The sequence below is a fragment of the Ruditapes philippinarum genome, unplaced genomic scaffold, assembly GCF_026571515.1.
Source record: "Ruditapes philippinarum isolate M1 unplaced genomic scaffold, ASM2657151v2 ctg335_1_1_1_1, whole genome shotgun sequence".
Taxonomy (NCBI): Eukaryota; Metazoa; Mollusca; class Bivalvia; order Venerida; family Veneridae; genus Ruditapes; species Ruditapes philippinarum.
This window is the reverse complement of record NW_026863534.1, coordinates 219,885-242,388: the sequence shown is the minus strand read 5'-3', so window position 1 is coordinate 242,388 and position 22,504 is coordinate 219,885. Positions and strand designations below refer to the sequence as shown.

General features: G+C 32.2%; 1 protein-coding gene across 2 annotated transcripts; it reads left to right on the top strand.

Moving 5' to 3' along the window:
- The first annotated feature begins 1,639 nt into the window (after positions 1–1,639).
- Positions 1,640–20,588, top strand: LOC132722340 (uncharacterized). Of its 2 annotated transcripts, none has more exons than XM_060706825.1 (15): positions 1,640–1,705; positions 3,278–3,322; positions 4,683–4,715; positions 5,427–5,483; positions 6,480–6,527; positions 7,014–7,085; positions 8,900–8,986; positions 11,331–11,384; positions 12,699–12,758; positions 14,146–14,235; positions 15,461–15,505; positions 18,211–18,327; positions 19,116–19,282; positions 19,974–20,108; positions 20,403–20,588. In XM_060706825.1, the coding sequence occupies exons 1-15, from the start codon at positions 1,693–1,695 to the stop codon at positions 20,502–20,504; spliced, it is 1,125 nt and encodes a 374-aa protein (XP_060562808.1). In that variant the 5' UTR covers positions 1,640–1,692; the 3' UTR covers positions 20,505–20,588. The 2 variants fall into 2 exon arrangements, with proteins under 2 accessions (XP_060562808.1, XP_060562807.1); XM_060706824.1 differs by having other exon boundaries at positions 1,678–1,705; positions 5,421–5,483.
- Positions 20,589–22,504: the final 1,916 nt, after the last annotated feature.

The window sequence follows — 22,504 nt, the reverse complement described above, 5'->3', positions numbered from 1 at the left end:
TATATAAATGTTACACATTCTTTGATGTTTAAAAATTGTTTCAGTACATAATTTCAGTTCGCTGTATGTAGCATCCTTAACTAATTTCAACATACAGGATCTAAAATGTAATAACGATTTATTTACCTTTACAAATCTACAAAGTTTTACGAAGTCATAATAGGAACAAATAGAATAGAAAAAGCAAAGTCCCTAAAGAATATAAATAATAATAATGAAACTGGATAAAAGCAAAGAAATATGAAATTGTTGCAGACTGATTTGATAAAGCATGTTCATGAACGGTACGAGTAAATGCAAGCTACCGAAATTTTTGTTATCATCTAAAAGTTTAATAATATTCTACATGTATTACTCTTTGAATACAATTTAAGAGCATTATTTTGACATAACAACAATTCTAACAAAAGGCAAAATGGTTGAACAGCAAGTTCTAGCAACATTAGCAACTGTCCTTTCCTTAAGCATTATAAGATGCTAAAGTCAAGGGCGTATGAAGGGATGATGATACAAGACTTAAAGCAGGCAGACATCAAAATCAAAATGAATGTAAAAGCAGGATAAATCGAATGATGACTTAAAGTCATTGCATGCGAAATTCATCGTGAAATTTCGTAGCGATGTTTGTCAGCTGAGACCGTTTTTGATCTGTTCAAAGCAATAAAAACAAATTTGAAAAAAGTAACGATTGCAGACTCGAGTCTGTTCGCGAGAGCTGATGAAAGGTGCAACATCTCTCACTTACACCCTAGCACCGACATAATCAGTCTTCAAACTTCGATGAGCAACCGGAGAAAGACGTCGACAGGGAAGTATGTTTATACAATATTGATAAAAATCTGACATAAAAACTAAAACATCATGTCACACACATATCGTACAATATATATGTGCGATACAAACGATGTGGTGCTGAAAGTCACTTGATCACCAGAACTGTATGCAAAGAGATTGTCCTGGGAAATTGTAGGATAAGTTTAAAGACGAGGAATGCAATTTGCAGTTATCCTGAAAAGTTTGAAGATCAAATAAATTTGAAAAAATTGCATAATTCTTTACGGGCATGGTAGTGTTCATCCGTGCTGTTCTACAAAATTTAGAAAATTCGACCGGGGGGGGGGGGATAGTTCTACTTTCTGTAATACAGCTACGGATGAATACCTATACTTACATATATCTTGTATTTAGTGTCATGTTTTTATTTGGCTTCATTGATATTCACTTTATAACGTCAAGAAGACTTTTACGAACGCGGTTCTATGAAGCACTATGAAAAATAGAAGGGGACTATGAACAAAATTTGATATAGTATCGACTTTTGTTGTTCGTGAAAATTAGCATACATTTTTTAAAGAAATTCAGCGTTTTCATTGGATGACAAAAAAAGCTGGACACTAAAGCAAAAGAAAATGTTAGAATTATAGACCCTTCATTTAAGACCGGATTCAAGTTGTCGCCCTTGGATGACGTCAAGACACGGTGTTAATAAAAGGGTTCCGCAGTGAATAGATCGATAATGAAACAGAATGAACCTGTCGCCACATGTTTAATTTACGACATCTTTACATAATGAATTAAGAATATTATTAGATAACTTTCAGATCTAAATCGTGTGCCCTAGTTTGCCTTATCTTTGACGTCATTAGTAAGGTCAAGGAGTCAGATTAGTTAGGTCTAAATAGTCAGACCAATATGTATTTGTCTGGTGAGTTTATTTTATCATTTTATCTCAAATATTTTAATCCAAATATAGAGTTTATAATACACTTATAAATGAAATATTGACAAATAAAATCGTTATTTCACTTTCGGTATTCCCATTGTCAAAATTTATTTTGTTTCACTAAAGGGAATATATTTTCCGTATTTTCACTGATGTCTTGTCGAACTGCTTTCTTTCTAAATTCAGCCAATACACTTACTTTAAGGGAAAGTCTTTTAAACTGTAATGTTACGTGTAAATGTATATAATAAACAAATAAAACATTGTCAATAATTAAGTGTTTTCACAAGTCAATGTTATTGGGCTTTAGACTGTCATTTTAGCCTTCGGACTTTGGCCTCAAGCTAATTAATCCCAATAACAAGGCAATTATGAAAACACTTGGTTATTAACATTAAAATTGTCTCTAGCTCTGTCGAAGTTACGACATAATTATTACATGAATCCATTCACATGACATAATGTAACGAAATTTTCGACAAAATTTTGTGAAACACGAGATTTTGTAATTGTTTAATACACAGAATACATCGAATGGAAATATTTATATTTTTTAACAAAATATGCACAAAATAGATCAAATTTTGGTATATTATTTCGATATATATCATTATTTACAAAATATTTCTCCCCAATTATAATTTTAGAATTTTCCATCTCCCTTTATTGTCTTAATTAAGAGGTATTGGACAAAGGTGAAACGCACGCGCGTATGTGTTCTATGCTTAATAAGGGTCCATCAGCCTTTCAGGCACTTAAAGAACGGGCCTGGATATGTCATCAGTCATGTCCTTAAATGTTTTTTATCATATGCCAAAATGTTACCTATAAATTTTGAAAATAGTAATTCACTGAATGATACTCAATATGTATGCAAGTCGATTTTTATGATGTTTAAATGATTGTGACCATTATATGCATCAAGGCACTAATGTTGTATTGAATCACGGTATATCTAATGTGGAATTGTTTTTGAAATATCTGAAATACTCCCCAGTTAATCAAAAGTGTTAAAGGCATATTTTCAATCACGTTTAGTTTTATAATTAATAATTTACTGTAAAAATAAGTACTAATTTCTATTTTTAGTATAGGTAAGTATTTACAAAATTAAATTGGTCAGGCGCGGCCCAGCCTTTCTAATAAACTTTTACCATTGGACAAACAATAATTTCAAACACTAACTGTTTAAATCGCTATTGTGTAGATCTTGCAGATGTGTTTTTACAAAGTTGCAGATGTATAAATAAATATATTATTGCTCGTTGAATTAAATACATACTAAACTGAAGGTCTTTCAAAAACGCATGCTTCGTATAAGACCATTTTTACAACGTGAGCGATTAATCACCATTTTCGATATATTTACTAGTTTCAGTTGTTAATTTTATGCTTTATAAAGTTTATATATGATGTAAATTAGATGTATTCCTTTGTATTTTTGTAAAAGATATTAAACCGGTACTACAAGTCATTAAGCATAATTATGTCTTACTTCTAAATGATATATTATATAAGGAGAAGATTCTTTTAATATTCTATTGTTATCAACAGCATGGGTTGCAGTGTTGCTAGGGAGTGTAATCGAACTGCCACTCGGTAAGTGAACAAAATATATTAGTGTTTCAATTTAACAAAATCACAAGGAATTAAACAACTTATATTTAGATGCGAATTGTGCTAGTTTTGACATGTACTGATTGAATTATTTTGCAATAAAGTCAAAGTAGTACTTCACTTTGATCATATTCTAACGTCATGTGCAATATAATAAATTACAAGCCGTGAAGGAGACCGACGCTCAAGGAACGCAGCCCCAACAATATCTAGATGCTTTGTTGTGTTTTACGTCGCAACAAACTAGAAGAAGTCATATGACGAATTGCCAGCTATACTGGTGAAGAAAAAACCTCCGTGCATTATTTCAGGCATGAACGGGCTCCGGAGTGGAACCATCGACGTTCTGTATGCTAGCTTAATAGTTTCCTCACATGAAAGAATCCAAAGTCCCTGGCGGGATTCGAACACACAGCGATGGGGGGACAATGTCTTGTCATACAAGTACACCGGCAATGGCAGATGTACAAATCAAAATTAAAATAGAACCGGAACATACTTTAGAGAACAGTATTCAAATCGTAACATGTTTTATTTTTTTCGTTAGTGTTGTCATTTACGACGTGTTATTTAAGAAATAATATATCCCAAACTGTGATTTTATCGCTCAATTTCGGAGTTCGGATGCGGGGAATTATATCACGAGGGCGTAGCCCGAATGATATAATGATGCGCATCCGAACGACAAACAGTGATTTTATCAAGCAATAAAATCACCGATTTGGATATATTATTTCGATTCTAACACGACATCAACAAATAAATGCAGTCGTACTTGATATTAAGCTAAATTGCGCCCGATTTGTTTCCTTACTTATTGTCAGCGCGTCACATTTTTAGTGGTTACGTCACGTGTATAATGATTAAGTCACATGTTTAAATATTGTCGTCAATTGACGTCAAACAGTGACTTTATAGCATAATAACACACACTTTTCGGTTCTTCTATATTCAATAGGGAAAAATGCCGTCGTGTTAGAATACAATATAATTATGTTGTAATATATGTTTGTCACATACCCGTGCCGATTTTTAAACAGTTTTTATTTGGGGTATGTGATGGATAGAATATTAAATTCATGAAAATTGGTAAATTTACGGAACGAGTTGAATAAAATTATATCATACTAGTCAGAGGCTCGTATCACCTAGCACTATTAATTCAGTATTAAACTTATACTTATTCAATTTCCTCTATATATCAGATTTTGTATTGCTTTTTATAGTATATTTTTTTGTTTATCTTAACTTACTAAGACTACAACATTTAAGTTTATGTTTTCTTTGAATTTTGTTTTCAATTAAAGCTGTACGTTTTTTGTTCAATTTATTTTGATTTCAGCTTCCGCCTTCCTGATCGATCACTGGAATACAGGTAAACCTACCAAAGTCTGATATAATAAAAAAAATTGTTAAAAATGTGGTGCTAAATATATTTTAACTTGAAATATTAAGCAATGTAAATGTAAGATAAGCCATACAAAAGTGAGTACCTCCTTTTTTTAAAGAGTATTCGTTTTCAGTCAACACGAGGCGCGGGCTCAAACCCCACCGAAGACAAACTTTTTTCTCAGTTTTTGTATTTCTTTCTTTTTGTGTAGTCAGATTGTGGATTTTTAATCTTTAAGGGCACACTATGCCTCAGAAACCAATTTTTAAATACATACAAAATTCTATAACTATACTAATTGTCAAGAAGCAAGAGACACAAAATGTGGTTCTGGTAATTGACCAATGAGTAACTTTTTGAAACTAAAATAGGACACCAAAAAATAAAAAAATAAATAAATAAATAAAATAAAAAAAAAATAAATAAGAAAGTAAATATCAGCTTTTGTGAATTAAAAAAAAGCATTTCGGGATAGGCCTTTAATTAAGAAATATTTGCAGTTTTACATAAACCTTTTAGTTTGAATTTGGTAAAAATAAGTAGTTTTGCAGATTAAAATGATTATATTTCCAAATCCGGATAGTAAATCTCCCTCATCTTTTACAAATATACAACTAGACCTCCACAGCGGAATGCTAAAGGTCGCCTCTGTGAATAAAAGCTAAAGATAATGAATGTATTTTTGATTTTTTCCAGCGACAACTCACAGTAGTCATATCAGTCATCACTGTTTTTCCTACAGCAGTTACAATGGTAAGATATCTTGGTAGATTTATGAATATATTTCTTTCTCAAATATCCGGGCCAAAAACAAACGATGTTTAAATCATAAGTTTCCTTCGCTGCAGTTCTTTTGAAATTTGCGTTATAAAAGTTTACTGTGAAAGATAAATATTTTCTCTGCTGTTCACAAATATAATTATTAAATTAATGAATTAAGGTAATCAAAATACCGATACGTTCTCCGTTCTATCTATGGATGCTCATTTTTTTTTATAGTTTTTACAAATAAAAAAAGGATCTGTGAGAATCTGTTTCTTAAACATACTGAATGCTTATTATCTAAGACAGTCTGTAGCATTGCCGGATTTCCTTATATTTCTTTCATACACGAAATATGCTTAATTTTTCGTACCCACCCATAATAATTACTCAGTAAGTGACGACCGTAACGTACGATGTCTCAGCAACGCGATTTTACAGCCATTGTCCATTTTGGCTATACAGTGTGAATATAAGCATTTCCAAAAATACTAGGAATCGCTTTTCAGTCAGATATAAGAGCGTTATTTTGTGAGACTCCTCCCAATAAGGCTACAAAATGATAAATAAAAATACCCCGAAGAGCGCGATTTATTGACGGAAAAGGTTATTTCATTTGAAAATGTTTGCATTGCGAAAGTCTCCAGTTCGCTATTCATTGTATATATCGCGACATTGTAATCAAGCACCCTCATACTGATCGGAATGATCGGCTTTTATTATGTCCGACTAAAAGGCTCGAGAAGTTGATGTCGCCCTTTCTCATTCCCTAAGAGGCGCCGCGCTTCGGCGCGGCCGCCAATAATAGCTTACACACTGGTTTCGGGCTTCGTGCATGTAATGTAAAGTAAAGTAAATTAAAGTAAAGTAAATTAATAAAAAGTAGAGAGAATTATTATATTTTCTGGAATATAAGTTTTTTTTCTTTTAAATCATTAAATAAAGTATAACGAGTAGACATTTTTTTCTAGAATCTTTTCATTTCAGTGCTCCGTCAGCTTGGGGACGCAAATGCATGTTTGAGCGCCAATTCCGGTAATTGTGTATCACTTTATATTACAATTATACTTCTCACGTTATAAAATATATTGTTAATTAAAATGTTATTGTCACTTGCCCGTAACCGCTGTGGGTTTGAATCTCGATAGTGACTTTGTATTTTATCATGTCAGGAGGCTATCCAGCTACCTAGCTACGGAACCTCCATTGTTCTTCTCGGGTTTGTATTATACAAAGTGGTAGCACCTAAAATGCATGAAAAAGTATGCTTTGTAGTATTAAAGAGGGCTGTAAATTAAATATAAAATGTTCTTCATCTGATAGAATAAAAAGTATGCTTTATCTAGTATTATAGACGGTTGTAAATTAAAACTTTAAATGTGCTTGATCTGATGGTTGTAACTTGTATATGTGCTCTTATATAGATTATAAAAATGTGTGCTTTATTCAGGACTGTAAATTTACTCTAAAAAGTACTTTATCTGATAAATTAATATTTGTTTTTGCTATATTATTTTCTAGTTTGGCAATACCTTGATAATCTTCAAGTAAGAAGTCCTTCATGCCGGAAAGAAATTCAAAAATATTTAGCAGGTCGGTATTTAATTGAAATATATGTCTTTATGATGGCTTCCAATCCATATATTCGGTGACGGCGTCTACATGACAAAGTTTTAAGATAATGAATATTATTCATTACACAGCACTCACTGTTATGCAAGAGCTATACGTCTAAATGAACGCCATGCCAAAGGTGGTGCCCTTGATTTCACAATGGGTTAAGCGGATAGAGCACATCGGGCAATGTTTTTAAAGCCCGAATCCGAAATACGATGAATTTCATAAGTTCAAGGGCTTCTACAGATGGTAATATACGATAAAAAGGACATTGGCGATATTCTAGCATAAAAGTATAAGTCAGATGAATTTGGTTATTCCGCGCTCCCTTTATACATTGTAAATCACATTAAATTACACAACAACTGTAAGCTACTTACACACCAAGTTTGGTGTTAATAGGCCAAAGCAAACTAATGTTATTGAGCGGAAACCAAGAGTTGACTTCGGCATTACAATAACCAGTTTTCGTTGAAAACCTGGTAAATTTAAATCAAACACTTGTTTTCTTTCCATAAATGATCTGAGACATTCAAAAATAATATTAAAAAGGAAAAAAGGTTGTTCCTTGCAGGGTTTGAACACATGCTCATCAGCTCTCATGCAGGTGACATTGGTTCTTGCCTATTTGAATACTCTTTAAAGCGGAGGTAATGCATTAGGAGTATACTCCCTTAATGCAAGAATATCTGTTAAGTATGCTTGAGGGTGTTACACAGTAAAGAAAGAGGGATTTATGAAATCGTTTCTTTATTGTGGCATATACAAACTCACTACTTGCCCATTTTAAACCTTTCAGCGGTTCTAATTGGGAGATCTTGCTCTTTTTTCATTTATCTCCGCCTATTTGCTCTAATCTAACATACTTAAATGACAAACATTCACAAACCCTTATTTCCTAAAAAAACAAAAAAAAAAAAAACAAAGTATAATTCTACAGCTTATTATCACTGATAAAGTGAGATCCGGATAGCAACCTGTGGATGGAAATTGTATATTAAATTTTAATGAATAAATGAACTGTAAAAAATCAAATACATATTCTAAAGTTGATATACAGACGGCAAATTTAACATGTTCTATAAAAAAGGACTTTATAACTCCTACGTAGGCCATAAAAAAGCCTAATTAGGAATTTATAACTCCTACGTAGGACTTTAGGAGATAAAAAACCTAATTAGGAGTTTATATGTCCTAAGTAGGAGAATTAGGATTTTATAACTTGTACGTAGGGGATGAAAAAGCCTAATTAGGAGTTTATAACTCCTTCGTAAGAGATAAAATGGCCTTATAAGGACTTTATATCTCCTTCGTAGGATATATATCAGAGTGCTGAAAGCACAGAGTGCGACGAACAAGTATGCCAGAATATAACTTAGTAAAGCAAATACGAGTATTATGTATTATGTATAAATTATATGTGTCAAATTATTATTGTGGCAAGTCGCTTTAGTAAATACACAAATGTACCCTTTTTCTGTAGCCAGAGATTATTTTGAGCGAAATAACCGCAACTCAATAATCTGAATTATTTTGAGCAATACAACTAGTTCCGAAAATTGAACTCATTAAACGGTGATTCTGTTTTATGTACCTTGAGTTATATTGATTATACAAAAAATGTATGGGTTAAAAGTAGGATATAATTCATTTTTTCAACTTATGCATGCTAAACTAATCAACATGAAGCCTTCAATACATATCCTTATACCGTTACCTGTAGTAGATTTTTTGTACATTTTATCAGTATGTTTGTATGTACTTGCTTACTGTTAATAAATTACTTTCAGATAAATATGCGAAAACTTCACAATCCAATGACGGATGCGTTTGCAATGCTCGAACAGCACTAGTCGACCATGAAATATATAGAATAAGTGAGTAGCATTCACTATTTCAATATATACAGTGTTCCCTATTTTCAAAGGATTGGTTTATACACAAGGGTACACAGCAATGCTTTGGTATGGTATGGTTACTAAATAATAATCATTTTTCGGACGAGCACACTTCATGTTAAAAGAATAATACACAATACATGATAAAGTATTAAACTGGTAGATGGTTTCTTTGCTGAAATTGGCATTATTTGTTTAATAACTTATTTGAAATACAACAACCTTCTCAAATGAATGCCCGGTCTTCACATTTGAAAGCTAAGAACTTCACAATACAATAACAAGAAACATGGCCAAATACGATTCATATGGCCGAATCAGCATATTTGTCAATATATTTCCTCAAAGAACATAAGTCAATATATAAAAGCAGTAGGATAGGAGAAGTGTCAAAATCTACATAAGATCCTGTAACCTTGACCCCGTTAATCTAAAGTTAGAGGACAACCGTAGCTGTATATCTACCAAATATAATATATAGGCTAGTTCATCGATGGAGGCTGCATGAGCGAAAGTGTAAAATTCTTTTAGTTTCGTTATTTTTACCTTGACCTTAGTGACCACAACTTCCACACATATTTTTAGGACCATGTAAGATATTTACCTACCAAATAAGAAAGACATCATTAAATAAGTAAAGGCGTGATAAGCAAAAATATAACTGTATACGTTGGCCTTGACCTTAGTGTCCCTTACATAATCCAAGTTGGAAGACCATACAAAGTATCTCCCAAAAGTCAGGCAGTAAACAAAAAGCTGTGTGAATTAGAGTATAAAAGTCGGCTTTTAAGTGCCAATAACCTTGACCAGTGTAGGAAGTATAAACATCTGAAAAAAGTGTGATCCCTCGAAAGTATGAAAACAACAAAATAACATGGAAATTGCAGAATCGGTTTTATTGAGTCTGCACCTGAGGGATAATGAAAAAATATCAACATCCTTCACGCCCCGAAGCACCGGCTTGAGCGGTACTCAATACTTTACATTTAATAATGCAGGAATCAATGATCCTGAAAGACCAGAAAAAATATAACAACACTAAAGTGACGGCCATAAAAGGCATTTCCCTACCAAAAATAAAAGAATTCAAATATTTCATAATGAGTAACGGCGAAATCAGCAAAGGTGTTAAATATTTTCAAGTACTAGTATTCTAAAGGAAAATTAAGAAAGCTAACTCTCTCTGGTCTCTATCACTCTGTGATTTGTAAATAAAATTACTTCATTTCTTTTCAAGTTAAGGGAGATAGTAGCCTGGGTTCCTGTCTGTCGATTTTGTCTGTGCTTCTGTTCGGCAGACAGTATCAAAAAACACAAACGAGTACGAAATAGCGTGTATGTTAGGAATAAATAAAAATATGAACGCCTGTCCTCAAGGCTAGGGAGATAGGTAAAAACCCATATTACGCATAGTTATGATTCTTTAACACTACAATTCTTCATAAATATGTGTAATTTCAATGAGATATCAACTTAAGTGTTAAAATGTTATACAACGAATGAGCAATTTTTATTTTTTTGAAATTTAAATAATTCTGGATACAAATATCCTGTGTACATTGTGTACGTCAATATTTTTCAAGTTAATCTCTGGTGTATGATAAATGATAAAGGGGTGGGGTGGGGGGTGGAAGAGCGGGACAATTAAACAATTAAACAATGATCAGCAAAGGCCTTTTGACACAGCATTTTCTTTCACTAGTTTCTGGAACGATGTGAAGTTAAAACGAGATATCATTGATAGTTTAAAAGTTACACCTTGACTAACACTTATTGAAAATCAACAAAATTAGTAAGGTAGATTTGTAATTCTTGTACACTTCATTTCCCCTAAATCGTCTCTATCAATATGGTTTCTTGTGCCCTGTCCTGTTTTTGTTTGGGGTCCGCCTGGGCTCCTTGCCACTGGTTCTTGTTGCTGGGTCGTATTGGGGTTGCGTTCATTGAACGCCGCCTTTCCTTGTTGATCTTGTTTATCATATCATTTTTTAATATAGAGATATAGACCTAAAAATACAAAACGGAAAATTGAAAATTTGCTAGTCTTTCACCCCTATCCGCTTAGGCAGTCTCAACATTAACTGTGTTGTGAATTTGAATTTAAAATATCCAAGATGTTTAAACGGCGTAGTTTGAATTAACAGACAAGACGGACGGATGTACAAACATTAATGGTTTATGGGTTCTTCTTTTTATTCATGTGCCATTTTGTCTATAAATTTGCGGTAAATATTGGACTTTCCTTTTTTATTATTTTTTATTTTAATTATATGTACTACAAAAATCACTTCAGTGTTTTTATTTTATTTTTTTATTATTTCAGAAAATGGGAGCATTTTTGACTGCAGGGATCATTCACACTCAAGCGCATACAGTAGTAATAATCTATTTAAATTCTTTACTTGACTAAATTTTACTCTATGATCTGCTACGTTTTAATTGGCAATTGATTAAGGTGTTGAAAGCTGTTCATGTCCTTTTCAATGCCCGCCAATAAACTCGAATGCAACAAATCATTTTGCCATAAAACTATGTTAAATAGTAACAGAGAGGTGTTTTACAGCAGCCTGCCTCCAGATTCGTGCTTATTTTCATGAAAATGTATGTAAGAGTAAAATATTTTGAAGTCAAAAAACGTGCAGCTTTAAATAGAAAATAAAAATGAGCCACGTCACGACAAAACCAACATAGTGCGTTTGCGACCAGCATGGATCCAGACCAGCCTGCGCATCCGCGAAGTCTGATCAGGATCCATGCTGTTCGCTCTCAGTTTCTCCACTTGTAATAGAGTTGGTAAGCGAACAGCATGGATCCTGATAGTGAACGTGCAGGACATTCTAAAACGTTTTGAAAACTCAAAATTAAACATATACTTTGCTCAAATTTGATATAAGAAAATATTGATAAATGCAGTACACAATCTTTATGTAAATATAAAATGAACATGTTTTGTCTTCGCACAAATTAGATATGTTATTTTACAAATATCTACACACTATATCATAATATGAATATATAGTGTCATTCAAAGAACTAGCAGTTTCTTTTAAGAAAAGACCATTTTTACTTGACTTTTCACAGAGAATATAGCTTCCCATACATAATTGATTTATTCTTTTATTCACGTTAGACATATTCAGCAAGAATTTCACAGATTTCATTGAATTTCTGTGATTAAGATATTATACTAAAAGATACGCACATTATATCTTTATGAGGAATATGCACATTTCCACATATCAGACTGAATATTCTATGCTTTTAAGATATCCTGCCAGCTTAAGGAAAGACAATGGGATTATTTTTGTTTGGTTTTACAGTGTAGAGGTCCTATATCGACTTTGCAGCTTTACTGATCGAGGAAGACTTCGGGTGTCCATACACACGAGCGGGCACCTGAGGGGAACCACCGAGGGTCTGTTGGCTAGCTGTTGGGTTTCGAACCTACAGCGGTGAGGGGCAAGTGATTCGTTATCAGCGACACTTACCTACCGGCTATGGACGCCACTCTCTCAACAAATGAAGCGCAGAGGTCGCCGTAGGACCGTCGGATCTGACTTAATATCCCATAAAACAACCAAAATAACAACAAAACGAATAAAAGGGAAAAATCAAAAACACGCAAAGCAGTAAAGTTTATGAAAAGGATGAAACACTTAATAAAAGTACATTGTATTGTTATACATTTCAGACATTGATTCGACTTTGTTCTCCAACATTAAAAGACATGGATGCAAAAATCATGTATATTGTAAGTACTTTATTATTAATGTTTTTTGTAAGAATAAATGAATTTCATGAAACAATATCTATTGTTATACTCAATGAATTTTGCCGGAGTAATTTTTAAGTAAATGTCAACGAATACATTGAACACAAGTCCTAAACGGCCACGTGCACTAATTTCTAAACACTTGCACTAAGTTTCAGGCTTAATGTTTGACAGAATTGCAAAACAATATATGGCGATTGAAAAGCAATTATCGATAACATATAGCAAAATGTAAGGTCACAATAACCAACAAAATAAAAAGTTCTGGGTAAATTTCAACAACTTTCCAAAAATTAATAGTCACAAAATGGCATCATTTAATTCACTTCTATTTTAATACCGTGTGTACCTGCATTTTGCTGCAACTTTAGTCCCGCAAGGGCTCTTGCTGTTTTTATATATCTGGATAACCCTCCCAAACTTGATTGGCTTACATTGCCAAATCATTCAAATTGAAGGGTTGCCGACGGGCTTTGACTTTGCGCCTGAGCCAACATGACTAACATTTCCATACCATTCCCCGGATGACTTTGGCCCAGGACAACGCTCCTTTCCATGCTGATAGACCGACACAAGTCATGTTGGATTATAACCGTATCTGTGTCCTTCCTTGGCCAGCCAAACATGCGGGTTCAAATCCGGTTAAAAATGTGTTGGACTTGTTTAAGCGCAAAGTCAAACCCACTCGGCAACCCCTAAATAAATATGTGAATTCGATATAAATCTAAAAAAAATATACTGTTTGAACTCGATGTAGAATGTTTATTTATGTCTGTCTTTTTGCATGTTTTTATAGTTTTTCTCAGTTTGATTTCAGATAAAATAAAACATCATGTAATGAAACTGTCATTTAGAATTAAATGATCAAATGAAACCAATGCATAATAGGGTTACATACAACATGTAAATGACAATTTACACCATAGAATAACTAAGACAGGCGATGTATTCCAGTTAATGAATTGCTAAATACAGAAATCTTGAAAACAGAAGCAATGTAGACAACAATTTAACATTAAAATTACAGACTCGGTTTGATCGAGTCCGTTCATGAGGTATAAAGTGACAAAAGTGCAGCATCTTTTACGCCCCCTAGCACCGGCTAGAATCTAACTTATTTAGTCACCTTTTAACCCTTATCCAGCGGGAACCATACGTGATAAGCTTTAGTAAATTTTCTTTATGATATAATGGTTTACTTTTAATCAAATGATGCTTTTCTCTAAGTCGTAGGGTATTGACTCTTTATGGGAAACGGACAAAAGCCCCCCCCCCGTCCAGAAATGACAAAGCAGACAAAATACTTCCCGTGACAATGACTTTTGTCCGGGAGGGCTTTTGTCCTACACTCTCTTTTTTATTACAGTATGGCATCGTCTTGAAAACGTCGCGGAATTTTGTTCATCTGCTCATAGATGTGTAGACTGTCAACAAGATCTTATTGTGAGAGCATCACGTAACTATGATTTTTCTATTATTTATCTTTATTTAATTTTCTGAGTGTTTTTTACAAGTCTCCGAGCTGGCTTTAATTACTTTCAATATTGCATTGTTGTTATTTCATTTCTTTTAGAGAAAAAATAAGATAACCATCTGACTTGTTACAATATAAACTGCAAGTTTGTAACGTCGATTTTCATTGGATGATCATGATGTTTTAAATTATATACATACCAGACCCCTGGACTTTAAAAGCAGCATGCCACCAGATCATGCGAATTTTCCTGAAAATTTTGAAAATTTATTTGAAAGTAAAATATTGTTTGGTGAACAAAGAAAGAAAATTGACAATTGCAAACAGCATTTTCAATCCTCACAAAATTACCAAAACGAAATCAAAATACGAAAGTATAGCCCTCATTGCGTTATAACAAAGTCGGTCATTATTCGCATGATTATTATTATACATGATCATGATTAATTGAATCCTTCTACTTTCCAAAAATCTTAGTGCATTTTTTTCTCAAGCTGGATTTCCTTTAAATATTAATATTTTGGCTCATCTAGGGTCATGCAGCTTTAAAAATCAATTTTTATCATAATAAAGCAATTGTGAAGATTTTTCAAGTATAACGAGTTATTATTATTAGTGATACAGATCTTTTAACATGTTATTTGGCACAATATAAACGGCTGTAAGCTTTAATTGACCTAAGCTGTATGACAAGACTTTTTTGTTACTTGATTTTTAAAATACTGGAAACATACCGTATATTATAATACAAATGGCAATTTTCTTGTTGCTGTAATGCCATATTTAAAACGATCAGATTAACAAGTAATAATTTGCCATATGTTTTACAAATTTCAGAAGATCATGCTGATAAATTGCCATACATTTTACAAATTTCAGTAGAAGATATTGAAAACTTGCCATATATTTAATAAATTTCTGAGGAACATGTTGAAAAATTGCCATATATTTTACAAATTAAGAAGATCATATTGAAAATTTGCCATATATTTTACAAATTTCAGTAGAGCATGCTGATAAGATGCCTTACATTTTACAAATTTTAGTAGAAGATATTGAAAACTTGCTATATATTTTACAAAATTCAGTAGAACATATTAAAACTTGCCATATATTTTACTAATTTCATTGTAATATATTTATTGAATATATACCCTATCAATTTTAGGGAAATATGTTAGTTATTAACGTATCATATTAATTTCAGTACAATATCCCAGCACGAATTCTGACCCATGTGTATGTTCAAAGGGTAAGTAGATTAAGTTGATTAAAGTGTATATAGATATATATCAGCTGCCTTCAGTTAACAAAATTGTTGCTTGAAATTTTGTTTGTTTGTTTGATTGGGTTTTACGTTCTACCGACACAGTATAGGTCATATGGCGACGCTCCAGCTTTACAGGTGGAGGAGGACCTCAGGTGCCCTTCCGTGCATTATTTCAGGCACGAACGGGCACCTGAGTAGAACCACCCGACGTTCCGTAAGCTTGTTGAATAGCTTCCTCACTTGCTTGAAATTAAAAAAAAAGTTCATAAATGCATATATGAAAGAAATATGTTGATAATTTCCTTTTGATCGGATGGCGCATGCCCATTGCTTAACATTTAAAGCCTTCTTAAAATAGCTTCATTATATTTTGTTCCGAAACACTTTTGTTCTGTTTACGTACAGTTTTCATTCCATGTTACAATTCTTTTGGGAATCAACCATATTATTAGGGAGACAACAAAATTTTTATTTGATATTTAAAAAAAAATTCTACAATGTTGATTCATTCAGAGTGGTAATTTATTTGTTGATTGATTTGAAATTCATTAAATTATAATTTAAGAAAATAAGGGTTTAACTGACAAGATACGATAATTGACTTAATTATTTTAAAGAGTGATTATAATAAAGAAAATCTAATGATCTATTTTTGTAGTAGAACCGAGTACAACACCTTCAACAAGACATCCAACAACAAAAACAACAACGACACAAAGGCCACTAACAAGAGCTCCAACCACGTCTACGACCCTTGCTCCTACTATTTCACGTCGTAATTAAATAATTATATATTTATAGTTTAAAGATTTAAAGAAAAGAACCTTACAGTAAAAGCATACTTCTGTTGTAATTGATTTAAGGAGAAAGATTTATTACTTTTTTACTACCATTGCAATCATCACCTCAACTTACGCAATTACTTGAATTTTACTTTTTTAGAATTTCTTTAACCACGATCTTCTATAATTATCACTAAAAATACCACTACATCATCCGGCAACTAGCTCTATAATTTCATTATAATATTTCTCGTTTTGTAACGTCGTTTTTCATTAGAGACGTTTATATAATATGAATAATTCATTATGTTGCTCCGCACATAGTATCGGCAACTTTTATTAAAAGCTCAAGGCCTTCAGGATCACTGATAATTAATCATATCTCAAGATGTTAAATTCTTAAAAGTAGTAAGATCTGTTGCAAACATTGACTTTACGTCACGATGCGTGGTCGCATTACCCATTGTTGTATAAATAGAATAAATGAAACCGAGTTTGCAATATTCCTATCTTTTTTCCGTTTTTCCCGTGTGGCGACCTTAATGTTCAAACCCCGTCAGGGGCAAGCCATTCCTTCCTTGAGCAAGAAACTTTACACTCATTGTTTAGTACAAGTTTGTTCGGGAGTGTGTCAATAACCTTACAGCTTTCAACACGATCAAACTACAAGAACTTGTTACTTGATTTTTAAAAACTACTGGAAACATACCGTATATTATAATACAAATGGCAATTTTCTTGTTGCTGTAATGCCATATTTAAAACGATCAGATTAACAAGTAATAATTTGCCATATGTTTTACAAATTTCAGAAGATCATGCTGATAAATTGCCATACATTTTACAAATTTCAGTAGAAGATATTGAAAACTTGCCATATATTTAATAAATTTCTGAGGAACATGTTGAAAAATTGCCATATATTTTACAAATTAAGAAGATCATATTGAAAATTTGCCATATATTTTTACAAATTTCAGTAGAGCATGCTGATAAGATGCCTTACATTTTACAAATTTTAGTAGAAGATATTGAAAACTTGCTATATATTTTACAAAATTCAGTAGAACATATTAAAACTTGCCATATATTTTACTAATTTCATTGTAACATATTTATTGAATATATACCATATCAATTTTAGTGAAATATGTTAGTTATTAACGTATCATATTAATTTCAGTACAATATCCCAGCACGAATTCTGACCCATGTGTATGTTCAAAGGGTAAGTAGATTAAGTTGATTAAAGTGTATATAGATATATATCAGCTGCCTTCAGTTAACAAAATTGTTGCTTGAAATTTTGTTTGTTTGTTTGATTGGGTTTTACGTTCTACCGACACAGTATAGGTCATATGGCGACGCTCCAGCTTTACAGGTGGAGGAGGACCTCAGGTGCCCTTCCGTGCATTATTTTCAGGCACGAACGGGCACCTGAGTAGAACCACCCGACGTTCCGTAAGCTTGTTGAATAGCTTCCTCACTTGCTTGAAATTAAAAAAAAAGTTCATAAATGCATATATGAAAGAAATATGTTGATAATTTCCTTTTGATCGGATGGCGCATGCCCATTGCTTAACATTTAAGCCTTCTTAAAATAGCTTCATTATATTTTGTTCCGAAACACTTTTGTTCTGTTTACGTACAGTTTTCATTCCATGTTACAATTCTTTTTGGGAATCAACCATATTATTAGGGAGACAACAAAATTTTTATTTGATATTTAAAAAAAAATTCTACAATGTTGATTCATTCAGAGTGGTAATTTATTTGTTGATTGATTTGAAATTCATTAAATTATAATTTAAGAAAATAAGGGTTAAACTGACAAGATACGATAATTGACTTAATTATTTTAAAGAGTGATTATAATAAAGAAAATTTAATGATCTATTTTTGTAGTAGAACCGAGTACAACACCTTCAACAAGACACCCAACAACAAAAACAACAACGACACAAAGGCCACTAACAAGAGCTCCAACCACGTCTACGACCCTTGCTCCTACTATTTCACGTCGTAATTAAATAATTATATATTTATAGTTTAAAGATTTAAAGAAAAGAACCTTACAGTAAAAGCATACTTCTGTTGGAATTGATTTAAGGAGAAAGATTTATTACTTTTTTACTACCATTGCAATCATCACCTCAACTTACGCACTTACTTGAATTTTACTTTTTTAGAATTTCTTTAACCACGATCTTCTATAATTATCACTAAAAATACCACTACATCATCCGGCAACTAGCTCTATAATTTCATTATAATATTTCTCGTTTTGTAACGTCGTTTTTCATTAGAGACGTTTATATAATATGAATAATTCATCATGTTGCTCCGCACATAGTATCGGCAACTTTTATTAAAAGCTCAAGGCCTTCAGGATCACTGATAATTAGCCACATCTCAAGATGTTAAATTCTTAAAAGTAGTAAGATCTGTTGCAAACATTGACTTTTGCTTTAGCTATTGTTACGATGCGTGGACGGTACTTCGCATTACTTATTGTCGTATGAATAGAATAAATTCCTATCTTGTTTCTGTTTTGCCCTGTGTGGCGAACTTAATGTCCAAACCCCGACAGGGCAAGCTCTTCTTTCCTTGAGCAAGAAATTTTACACTCACTGTTTAGCACTAGTTGGTTCGAGAGTGTATCAATAACCTTATAACTTTCAACACGATCAAATTAAAAGAAATAAGTATGAACTAAACTAATAGTATTTTCTTCACTTTTTAACAAGAGATTGTTTGGCAGATTAATCAAATGTACTCGTAATTGATCATGTTGGTTGAATATTTTATAGATTTTGTATGTGACAAACGTTCCGTTGTTGAGTTTATTGCCTTAGAACAACACACGGCACATCCAAAGGCAAGCCCCTGTGATCCAAGTAGTGGCGGAAGTGACGATGCATATGTTCTTGCCTCGTGCAATGCTACGTCACCGATAACCTGGAGAAGAGGGCAAAACGTAAAACAATTTTCAGTGTTGTATTATGATATCAAATTGTTGTATTTTTTTTGTATTTTTTTGTTTTCGTTACGTCAATTTAATATAAACAATATAAACAACAACACCCCCGAAAAAACAACCTCAAACATCAACAGCAAATTAGCAACAATACCCACAACAAGAACAATAACAAAAAAACAACAACAACACTACAAGTTGCGTTCAATCAATGTTAAACGAATATTACATATTACAAAACCGTGAATGACTGAAACAAACATATTCGAACATATTTTTTCTCCCTCAATAAAGCCAGTTATCCACATAAATAAAGCTTAATAAAGGTACATTAAGCCTAACAAAATTAATAAATATTTCGTTCTGTAAAAAAGAGATAATTTTTGTTGTTATAATGTTGTCATAATCGATTAGGAACATGTGAGATGCTTATTATATGAAGAAAACAGCACTGAATATGAAGTGATTTGTAATTAATGTAAGCAAAGTGCTATTTTTACTTTAATAGAAAACACTTTAACCTTACTTATTGCTAAGATGCAAAAGATGGCTCAGCTACGCGGTCAATGAGAAATGTTTTGGAAACTGCAGCACACCAAAAGTGAAAAGGTTTTAAAAAATAAAAGCGATACCTTGTTTTTGCTAAATATGCCTTTAACTTTCTAATCAACAGTTTTGTTTTATATTTTAGGTAATGGCTGACTGTGAATCCCACACACATTTGATTCCAGGATTTACTCCAATATCGACATTTGCACAGGTCAACTATGACGCCTTAGGTTCACAATCAGGTGTATTCCTTGAATGTTTCAACAGCGGATTTAAGGTATAAAACAATGAGGGGAACTCTTTATTATTTCAATAAAATAAACAAACAAATGCCCGTCTTGCATCTATGTAAGCTTTTTAAAATTTTCATTTTAGGCATTTAGTCTTCAGTGGAGCTCATATAAGAAAGAAATAATATCAGAATCTCAAGAAATGAATTTGGTTATGACAAAAAACATAAAACTAAAACAATGAGGCTCTGTCAACAATCGCCCATTTATTTCTATAATTGTTTTATAATAAGTTTTATTTTGTTTTTAACTATTTCGTCAGTCTTTATTTGGTATTTCAGATGGCGGTACAAAAATGTAATGGTGTACCAGAAATAGTGCACGTTGAACATGGAGCATTTATAAATAATCCAAGAAATTATTATGCTATTGTTACAAATTGATATTTGATTATTTATCCCGTTATAACAGTTTTCTTTTCTTTTGTTAAACTTAAAGGATTTTACGTTAAAATATAAAACATTCAATATCAGTGTTATGTTGATTTTTTTGTTGTTGTTGTTGTTGTTATTATTGGTAATTATTCTTCACACAAACGTTTTAAAGAAGCCTTCATCTTTTATTTTCTGTTAGAAAAACAATTCTGTGTTTCAGAATTTTAAATTGGAAAAGTGCATCATATTACTGTAAAGCTTTCTTCAAGACTAGTCTATTACGCGTAAAGCGACGCTCGTTTCTATCAACAGAAGAGTAGGAGACGGTTTTACTTATTAAAATATAGAGATAGGAAGATTGGGGGAGGGGGCAATTGTTCATATATTTTATCGTCGGCTAATTTCATTTCCATCTTAATTTTTTGATTTGACAATTATATGAAACAATTAAACAAAAGAGAACACAAAACATATTTTACCTGAAGGCAGCTTTAAGGGAAGTATTTCTCGAGAGACTTGCATTAATACAACACTATAATAACAGTAAAGGTACAGAAGATTTTTTTGTTTCTATACAATTGAACTTTGCCATAATGCAGTTGAGTCTAGAGAATTTGGTGGTCAAGGTCATATTTCTGCCTGTCATGTGCAGATGCGTCTAATGTTCAGATACACATGCCACAGTTCAATAATTTATTTAAAAAAGTATTTGTACTCGAAATATTTTAGGTATTTACTGTATTACACAGATGTATCAAACTTTGAAATAGAGTTAAAGTAGATTTTTTCAATAAATCATTATCTATTTCTGCAAACATAAAAAAAAACATATAAGATCTAAAATCATCAATATATACATGGCGTGAATCATAATGCTCAAATTATTTAATTTATAATAAATACCACTGCAAAGCTAATATCTCTTTTGCTAGAGGTCATGACCTCAAAACATTTCATAAATTTCTCTGAAAAGCAAACAATTCTCTTGCTTAAGGTTATGATCTCTTGGGACAGGGCCAATTTTGACCACAAAACTATAAGTTGAACGAGGGGACATTTGCCCAAAAGCGCTCACCTGAGAAAGAGAGCTAATGTTTCGAAATCATTGAACGCTTGCGTTATTACAAGAATTGGAACAATGTTGGTCACTAGACTGTAATTAATGCAAAATATATTTGTAAGTATTATATATACATTGTCCATATTTCATAGCTGTACATCAAAAACAAGAAAATAGGTTATTAAGTCAATATCTAGGTCATTCGATATCAAATTACAGTTATGCATTTGAAATTGTGCACAAAATAAAAATGTCAAATAAAAAAGTCAACGGAGGTTTCTTCATCATAATTTTGTTCAGCTATTACCAAAGTCAATCCCTGCACGTGGTCCAAATTTCAAAGCTGTACATCAAAGGATAAGAAATTTGGTCACATCATCAGAAGATAGGTTAGCTGATATCAAAGTTCAATTGGCTGTACATCAAGGGATAAGACAGTTTGACCCAAAGGTGTTATTAAAACAATCTTGGTACAGGTCCACCAGACAATGTTTCATGTCGAACATCTAAGCTCTAGATTTTTATGTATAGTAAGAAAACGTTCAAAAAAGCAGTTGAACAATAAACATACCTTTTTGTACAATAGATGCACAGATAATATATTATGTGCTTATTAGAGTTTTAAAATTTTGTGAAACTTATACTCGAGTTCTGTTAAATAATAATAATAAAAAACTTTTGAATTAATCTGTTTATACTGTATTTCGATTTTGCACACTAACTGTTACATTATCGCCGCTGTAATACCACAACTTTTAAGTCCCTGAACCTAAAAATATGGTCTAATATATGACAAACCTGATGTTCAAATGAAGAATTATCATAATAAAAAATGTAAAAAGGCAAATCTTAATAAGATATGACCGATACTAACAGTTTATGTAAATAAAGTGAAGTAATTTGAAATATATTTTTGATGAAATCTTGTTCAGATTTTCAATGATAAAAT

What these genes read in the sequence shown, in the direction of transcription:
- LOC132722340 (XM_060706824.1), top strand. An exon ending in TGTAATCGAACTGCCACTCG is followed by an intron (nt 3,323 to 4,682) that starts GTAAGTGAACAA and finishes TTTTGATTTCAG; the next exon opens with CTTCCGCCTTCCTGATCGAT. An exon ending in CCATGAAATATATAGAATAA is followed by an intron (nt 8,987 to 11,330) that starts GTGAGTAGCATT and finishes TTATTATTTCAG; the next exon opens with AAAATGGGAGCATTTTTGAC.